The sequence below is a fragment of the Coptis chinensis genome, chromosome 2 (genome assembly GCF_015680905.1).
Source record: "Coptis chinensis isolate HL-2020 chromosome 2, ASM1568090v1, whole genome shotgun sequence".
Lineage (NCBI taxonomy): Eukaryota > Viridiplantae > Streptophyta > Magnoliopsida > Ranunculales > Ranunculaceae > Coptis > Coptis chinensis.
In genome coordinates, this window is record NC_141457.1 from 78,906,783 (window position 1) to 78,916,235 (window position 9,453).

A 9,453-nucleotide genomic window follows, 5' to 3' on the forward strand; every position below is an offset into this window, starting at 1 on the left:
CAATTTTTTTGGCTAAAGGTAATTGATTAATAAAAGAATAAGAGTTACATGGAATCCAAAGTAACAAGACAGAAATAGAAAAAGGAATACAAGGTCATTACTAGAATATGGTTATCTAGTTAACAAAACGAAAATAGGTAGTATAGTGGTTCTCCAAATTTTTCATGAAAGAGGGTCTAGATTCCCACCATATACTATCTCCCTGAGATAGAGCAGCCCCCTATTTGGCACAGCTGTCTGCTCCCAAATTAGTCTCTCTCCATGATGGAGTGACATTTATCCATTCTGCCTGTCCCATAAGAGATTTCCATATTTCCTTCACTCTCCAATGCATTTTGTTATTCTGGAAAGCATGAACAACTTATGAGGAGTCGCATTCCACCCAAATATATCTTCATCCCAGTTCGAGCGCTTGCTTAATGGCCTGCACAATTGCCATTGTTTCTGCCATGTAATTTGTGGACGTACCCATTCCTCTAGCAGCTGCTCCCAGAAATTCTCCTTTGTAGTTTCGGAACACAAACCCCCATCCTGACCGTCCTGGGTTTCCCCTCGAGCACCCGTCAGTATTTATCTTGAGTATACCCGGAGGGGGTAAGAGCCAAAAACATTCGAAGATTTTTGGGCTCTTCGAAGTTTGTGCTGGAGCTTGAAGTGTCTGAGAATCTGGAGATCATGTACCGAATTCTCCATATGTCTCGAGGACTTATGATGAGCTCTTATGATCGCTCTCCTGATGAGGAAGCACACTTGTGGATAGCTTGATACTATGTTATCGTACATGACTTTGTTTCTATTTTTCCACAAACTTACCATGATCGTCAATGAACACGCTTTCCACATGTCCAAGATGAGTGAGCTGTAATGTTTGCTCTGTTGTCGCACATCTGAAAATGACTCCATCTCTCGCTGAATGTGGAAAATCTGCTGTGCATACTTCCAAACCCTCTTGGCGAATGGGCAGTGAAAGAGAACATGATCTAGAGTTTCCTCCTGATTTCTGCATAGATTGCAACGAGATGCGAGGTGGGTTTTCCTTTTCTGTAGCTGATCATCAGTTCTTGCCACCCCATGTGCTAGTTTCCACACAATACCTTGTGTTCGCGGAAGTACTTTGGAGCTCCAAATAAATTCACTCCATGCTGGCTGCGGTGCCTTTGTTCTGATTGCCTCATGTGTGTCACGCCAATCGTAAACTTCCCCAGCAGAAGCCATCCAAACTCTTGAGTCCTCTTTTGAACTATCCGGTTGTGGTAGCTTAGAAATATCAATTCCCAGGTGATGAAGAACTTGCGTCATTTCAATGGAAAAAGCCCATCTATCCCCCTGAATGCATTCACTAAGTCTAGCCTGATACTTTAGAATCTCTTTTCTTTCCTCCTGAAAAAAATCGCATATGGGTTTTTGCAGCAGCCAATTCTCCCTCCAGATATTTATTGCCTCTCCATTTCCAACATTCCAGCCATGTAGAGGTGCCATTTCATTGAGCTCCCATTTAATACCCGTCCAAACTGTTGAAGTTTTGTAGTTGGACCAACCTCCGCCCGGTTAATGTATTTACCTCTCATGAATTCTGGCCAATCTCCTTCTTCAGTCAATAAAATCCAAGCTTGTTTCATAAGCATGGATAGATTGATATCTTTGAGCCTCCTTATTCCTAGTCCTCCCTCCTTTGTTGGTTTGCATGATTTCTCCCAAGATACGGTGATAGCCTTCCTTTCTGCTGGGTTGCCACTCCAGATAAAGTTCCTGATAATTGTTTCACATTTTTTTATCACCGCTTTTGGCCATTTGTAAATGGCCATGTTGTGGACAGGGATACTGTTAAGGACATGCCTTGCTAGCACCACCCTTCCTTGGAATGATAGCATCTTCCCATCCCACCCTGAGGCTCTTGTTCTGATTTTTTCGATCAAAGGAGTTAGAGCCACCTTGGTTACTTTCCCACTGATGAGAGGAACCCCTAGATATTTTTCTGGAAGGGTACCTTCATTCATGTTCAGACTCCCCTTGATTAGGTTCTTTCTTATATTGCTCATAGGACTGAGAAAGATCTTGCATTTGTCCTTGTTTACGAGCTGCCCAGAGGAATCCTGATACTTGTTCAAAATCTTAACCAGATTCTTGATGCTTCTTAAGTTAGCATTGCTGAAAATGAATACATCATCTGCAAACATAAGATGAGACGGACTAGAGTATTTCGCATTGACCACCATCGGCAGAATCTTCTTTTCCCTGACCATATGGCTGATAGTTCGCTTTCAGCAGTCCTCAGCCAACGCAAATAACAAGGGAGAGAGGGGGTCACCTTGCTTGAGACCTCGTTGTGCTGTAAAGTGACCTTGGGGGCCACCATTTAGCATGATAGATAGAGAATTGGTTGTGAATGCACCTTTAATCCACTGTATCCATGTCCCATCAATCCCAATTCTTTACGTACAGACCCATAAGAATTCCCAATCCATAGTGTCGAAAGCTTGAGAAATGTCAATCTTTATGGCTATGCTTCCTCCACGTCTGGGAGCTTTCAGCTCATTGATTAACTCCGAGGCTAAACCAATGGCTTGTTGTGAGTTTCTATTCGGGATGAATCCATACTGCTCCTTGCTGATAATCCGTTCAGCTAGTGGACTTAATCTAGAAGCAAGAATCTTCGTGATCACCTTGTAGACGAAATTTGAGAGGCATATCGGTCTGTATTTGCTCACCTGATTTGCATTTCTTTCCTTTGGAATTAAGACTATGAAGTTAGAATTAAAACCAAAGGGCAAACTAGACCTCCTGAAGAAATAGCTTATCGCCCTTACTACATCATATTCCACTATGTCCCAGCAGTGATGGAAGAAAAACCAAGTGAAACCATCTGGCCCTGGAGAACTATCCGCATTCAGATGAAAAAAAATCACCTTTATTTCTTGAGCTGTTGGTAGTGCTGTCAGAGCTACATTATCTGCTTCCGAGATAATATGAGGCATAGTGTGAATAAGGTCCCAGTCAATGTCATGCTCAACTCTTTTGAATTTCTCCGAATAGTGCCTGATCAAGAATTCTCCAATCTCTTCTTGAGAATCCATAGTGATCCCTTCATTATTCCTCATCTCAATGATCACTGATTTACTTCTTTTGAGATTGGCTTGTGCATGAAAGTATTTGGTACTTCTATCGAAGTCATTATCCCATTTCGATCTCGATTTCTGCCTCCAAAAACTCTGTTCTTGCTCTAACAGCCCCTCCACTTTGTTTTCTTGATCTAGCATTTGCATAGTGAAACTCTCGGACATACTTCCTTGGTCAAACTGTTCCTGCATCCGCTCTAGAATCCTTGATTCCAATTCCACCTTAGATTTGATGTTTCCATAGACTTCCCTGTTCCAACGTTTCAAAACTCCTTTAAGCCTCTTCAATTTTTGGGTTAGAACAAAAATCGAGTGTCCTAGGATAGGAACTTCCCAACTCTGTTGTACCACCTCTCTGAAGGAAGGGTGAGAGCACCACATATTAAAGAATTTGAAAGGTACGTTCTTGGGCCTCGGAATCTCGATGCTGCGCCCCACTAAGGGAGAATGGTCCAAACATACTCTATCGCACACTTTATAGTTCCATCCTGGGAATTTGGAGCTCCATATAGCATTACAAAACATTCTATCCAACTTTCCCACTATTTTAAATCGGCCCACCTGCTTATTCCACCAAGTGTGGTGAAACCCATTGCTAGGAATTTCCATAAGCTGAGTAGTACTAACACATTCGCGAAAATCATTCATTGCCACTCTGTTGATGATGGTGCATTTACCTCCTTGTTTTTCGAGAGCAGCTCAAGTAGGCATTGAAGTCCCCATTAGAGCCATGGTAAATTAGCATTACCGATGTCTTTGAAGTTCAGCCCGAGTTGTCTCCTCTCAGATAATCGATACAATGTGCGTGGATTATAGTGATAATGGACCCCTCAACCTCCACCGTTGTTGTTGTTGAACAACATTGCGTAAGATTAGGAGGGTTGATAGATGACTTCCAAAGCAACCAAAGATTTGGAACTGACGTCGCCCCGAGTTATAATGGAAAGTTGTACTCATCCCATGTGATTGGAGAAAAGACATAGGCATATCCCCGAGGATTGATCTTGGTTACTCGCTATGCAAAATATCCGCTCCCATTTATTGATTAACTTCGCTAAACGATTCTCGTGATTTATCGTTTCCGATTCCTCTAATATTCCAAAAGATGCACCTCATCGCGAATATTGGAGTTTTATTGACTAACAAGAGATATCCCCTTTAGTTCACCCTCTTTCCAGTCCTTAACCTGGACCTGGTGGAGGGGGGTCGGTTGTTATAGCTGCCACTGTGGTTTCAATCCACTGTTGGTAAAAAGTCCTTGTCCTTCCTGAGAATTCGACCTTGAGTTCTCATCGATATGATTTGGTTCCTCTATCAAATCTGCCCATCGGGAAGGTGTTGATGTTGACGTAAAAGCGTTTAAACTTAGACTGACGAACTAAACGTGGTAACTTCGTCAGATTCTGTCGTAGTGATAATAACGAACTAAGCGAGCATAAAAGCGTTCAAACTTAGACTGACGAAACTAAACGTGGTAACTTCGTCAGATTTTGTCGTAGCGATAATAATGAACTAAACGAGCGTAAAAGCGTTCAAACTTAGACTGACGAAACTAAACGTGGTAACTTCGTCAGATTTTGTCGTAGTAATAGTAATGGACTAAGCGAGCGTAAAAGCGTTCAAACTTAGACTGACGAAGCTAAACGTGGTAACTTTGTCAGATTTTGTCATAGCGAGAATAAGGTTTGCTAGAATCATAATAATACCATTGGAATTGAAGTGAAAGAACTACTTCTGTATTGATTACCGAGTCTTGGAAAGTGCAAAGATAATTACAGAAAATAAACGAATGAACTAGAAACAAACTAAAGATTTTTTTTTAAGGATAACGGGAAAACAACAACAAAAATATACTTATAGAACTTGTGCAGATGAAATGCATTCCACGGCTTATTGAGAACAGTCCCATCTAAATCTCAAAGAAAATAAGATCCTTTAGTGGCGGGGCAATCAATGATATATGGACCTATCCAGTTTTCTCCAAATTTACTGGAATCTATCAACCTCGTCTTTCGACAGAGTACTCAATCATCTTTCTCAAATACTTTAAGTTGAACTTTCTTATCATATTTGCGTTTCATATCAGTCTGGTAACAAATTAAATGTTGAAGACCAACATCTCTTGTCTCATCTATCAAGGTTTTGGCTTGAGCAAGTGCTTGATCATTCGACTCCAATTCCATGGCAGAAATTTGCACCATAACAATTTATAGCGAGTTGTTTTAGTGTCGTCGCGCAGGGGAAACAGCAGAGTGAGCAGACTTTTATCCTTGATTTTGTCGTAAACTACCACATATTTAGTATTAAGCGGAGTTAATTCAAAATCAGTAAAAGGCTTTCCGGTCCTACTCATGGAGTCTTATTTCTTATACGGAGGCTTCTGGCCGGGTTGCTGTTGATCAAAAGTTGGATTCTTCTATTTGTTTTGCTGATCGTTGAATTTTTTTTCTTTATTATCGTTGTCACGAGAAGTTCAAGCAGCCGTGTCGTCCTCAACATTGATAAATTGTTGAACTCACTGGTATAGTGTACGTCAGGAAGATGGAATATCCTGAACAAGAGAGTTGTACAACCCGTCTTTATCAAACAAGATAGCTTCTTTAAAAGCGTAAACCACCATTAGATCGGACTTCTCGGAAATCTTAACTGCAGCTTGGCAGAAAGGAGTGACAAAACTACGGAGAGTTTCATCACGTTGTTGTTTGATGTTGAAAAGAACTCGGACACCATTTGGACGTTTTAGATTATGATGAAAATGTTTCGAAAACTTTTTGGTTAAGTCCTTGAACCGACGAATAGATCGCGGGGGTAATTCGCTAAACCATACCAATGCATCCCCTTTTAATGTAGAAGGGAAAAGTTTGCATTTCAAAGTATTATCACCTCCCGATAAAATCAGTTTGTTCTTGAAATTAATCACATGAAGCATAGGGCATCCCTTGACATCATCATATTGATCAAACTCTGGTTGTTTGAAATCTTTGCTATGAGTAGCCAATTGGATGGCGAGAGAAATTTTGTCCAAAATACCATCTTCAACTGCCAGATTCTCTAGTGTCAATTCAAAAGGATCGCTATCAAGAAGAGCTTTTTTAATCATTTCTTTGACACGTTGAGGAGTCATTAGATCCACATCTGCTGGCTCGTAATCATAGTCGCAATGATGTCTATGGGAATGAACGGAACGAGAAGAAAACGACGAAGATTCATCGTGACAATGTTGAGATGATTGTGGACGGTATGGTATGACTTCAGTACAATATCCTTTGGAATGAAAAGAATCGTGTTGCTGAGGTATTTTTCAAAATTGATGGTTTCGATCATGAGTGCGACTATTATTCTATTTTTCACTCAAATTCCTCGGGACTGGCCGATAATCTGTAGGACCTTAGGGTACAGTCAGACGGTTAGTAGCATTACCTTGCCTACCGAGAATGTGACCAGGGGGTTGGTTGTTTCTCGACGAAGGTCGGGAAATTTGGTGCCCATTACTTGGAACTCGTTGATTGCTATTGCGAATATCGTGAATCTCATCCTCACTGCTTAAACAATCCCACACATTGTTATGTCGTTAGCTTGTGTTATGTTGTGGTGTGACAGATACAACATCATCTGCGAGTGGAGTGGGTCATTTCAGATGACGCCTGTAGTAGTTGTTCTATTTGCGGACACTCTTGAACTTTTTAAGAAGCGCTTTGCAAGACATATGACTTACATTATCTGCATCATAGGATGGAGAATCGTCAGAGGCAATAACCTCGCGCTGAATAATTTGGCGCATTGGTGGAACTGCAGTAGGGCCACGTGCAACCTGTGGTGGAAAAGGAGTAGGAGGGATTAGTCCATTATCGCCAAGTTGACCTTGAACATCATGTTCGTGATGATCGTCAGTAATTGCATTAGGACCTTGAGCTCTTCGAGTATGCGTCATAACTTTTGCAGAACGTGATCGAGGGTTTTGAATAATCCCCACAGACGGCACCAATTATGTTTCGACCAAATATGATCAAAACACTAAGTGGTGACGAAAGAGATGAATAACGTAAAAAAGTAATGAGAAAAGTGATGGTGATTGAGAGAATGATGAGACTGTACTTTTCGGTTGCCTACGTACCCAAGTTATCGATGGGATCAAGTCTCAAGAACGTAGTTCTATATGAAAAATAGTTTGGTATTTATATAGGTAAAGTAGAGACTCCTTGTAGCTTAAGTATTCTTGTAGCTTAAGTAACTGTAATTGAATATAACTCTCAACTAATAATTATCTCTTTGATAAGAAACGAATCTAGACATAAATTAATGTACGTTAGTGGCAAGCCATGTGGCTAAGGTTCAGCCTTAGAAACATGAGTTAATGGGTCTGTACATTGATCCATGGTATTGCAAATTGGGTTTTAGCCCTGTCGATTAAACAAATAAAAATGGAGACTCCTACTAATGGACGTTCACCACGTAGGTGGGGGTTGTAACAGTACTGAACCGGGGTATTTTTTTTGTTCTTTTTAATTGGCATTAAGTTTGCTGATTAGTGAATTCCATACCGTAGAATTTGTTTGTCATTCATATATATATAATATAGGTTAAAACCATAAACGTGTTCTTTTTCAGTACATTTGGGCCTAAGTTTCCTTTGTGTAATGTACTGATATGGTAGTTTCTTTCAAACTATATGTCAACTACTTTAGTAGCTTTTGGTACTCAGTCATTGGTGATATTATTATTTTTTATGTTACTATTTTTTTTTATATATAAAAAAATTTAAGTTTCACTGAAATGTAATTTTTTAAATTGTGAGTTACAAATTGAAGAATATGTTTGTCACTTCCATTTGATATATGATATATGAAAAATAAACTTATACTTTTAAAGGATATTTTGGGATTAATTTCTCTTTGATGTAATGTATTAATATGGTAGTGACTTTCAAACCACATCTTTACTACTTTAATTGTATTTGGTACTTACTAAATTGGTGTGTCTTTTGTTCTTTTAATTTTATATTAAGTTTATCTAAAATGTCTTTGGTACTGCGAAACTTGTTTGTCATTCATATATAATATTGGTTAAATGACGAACTTGTTCTTTTTCAGTACATTTGGGGCTAAGTTTCTCTTAGATAAAATGTATTGATATGGTAGTTTCTTTCAAACCATTTGTTAGCTACTTTAATAGCTTTTAGTACTCAACCGTTGGTGATTTTATTTTATTTTTATTTTTATTTTACTGTTCGTTAATTTTTTAAAAATTTATTAAGTTTAACTTAAATGTAATTTTTTAAACTGTGAGTTACAGATTGAAGATTATATCTGTCACTTCCATATGATATATAGGGAAAAATAAACTTGTACTTTTTAAAAATATTTTGGGGTAAGTTTCCCTTTGATGTAATTTTTAAAGTGGTAATTACTTTCAAACTTTATGTCAGCTACTTTAGTAGTTTTTGGTACCCAACTGTTGGTGATTTTTTAATCTATGAGTTATATATTGAAGAACTGTTTGTCACTTACATATGATGTTTGTTAAACATATGTGTGATTTTTCAATATATGTTGAACTAAGTTTCTCTTAGAAGAAATGTGTCAATATAGTACTGAACTAGTGGTGCTTTTATTAATTTTTATTGTTTTATATTTATTTTGTTAAGTTTTAGTGAAATGTAATTTATTGATATATGAGTTATATATATTGAGGAATCTATTTCTCAAATATGGATGATATATATTTTTTCACCAAATTGTAATTCTTTGATATGTGAGTTACATACCGTTGAATTTGTTTCTCACTTACATATGATATTTGTTAAGCAAGTAACTTGTGTTTTTTCAATTAATTTTGGGCTAAGTTTCTCTTGTATGTAGCATACCTGTTAATATAGTAGTTACTTTGAAACCATAAGTCAACTACTTTTATGGTTTTTGGTACTGATCTGGTGGTGGTAGTTTTTTTACTTTAAATCTTTGTGAGATATAATTTTTCAATACATTTTGTACGTAGTTTCAATACATTCTTAGATCCTGGTTTAATTTATTAGGGATTTAAATCCTGATACCCCTAAATCTTGTATGTTTTATTTTGTTTTCAATTGGATTCTAGTGTATTTAGAATTTGATATTATATAAATGATTATAATTAAGTTTGATATTATATAAATCAGTGTTCAAAAAAGTCATTAATTTTAGTTAATCTTAAGAAATTCTAGTGATTTTTCAAAAAAAATTCACATCAAAATTTGTTCAGAGTTGCTAACGTTGTTTTAATGTATTGCTACTTAATGAACTGTACATAAAGACTGTTAGAGAAGGAGAAGAAATAGTGCTGGGGAAGAGAGAGTTGTGGT

At 37.9% G+C, this 9,453-nt stretch overlaps 1 protein-coding gene across 1 annotated transcript; it reads right to left on the reverse strand.

Annotated features, from left to right (window-relative positions):
* Positions 1-220: 220 nt before the first annotated feature.
* LOC147518063 (uncharacterized) lies at positions 221-1,299 on the reverse strand. Its single transcript, XM_086593797.1, has 2 exons — positions 814-1,299; positions 221-343 (listed from the first exon to the last, which is right to left on the reverse strand). Exons 1-2 carry the CDS (start codon positions 1,297-1,299, stop codon positions 221-223), a joined length of 609 nt encoding a protein of 202 aa, XP_086449923.1.
* Between the last annotated feature and the right edge of the window lie 8,154 nt (positions 1,300-9,453).

Excerpts from the sequence above, each read along its gene's own strand:
- LOC147518063 (XM_086593797.1), bottom strand. The coding sequence starts at position 1,299 with ATGACGCAAGTTCTTCATCACCTGGGAATTGATATTTCTAAGCTACCA. Across the intron at positions 344-813 it reads CGTGTTCATTGACGATCATG|AATAACAAAATGCATTGGAG; the intron begins GTAAGTTTGTGG and ends CATGCTTTCCAG.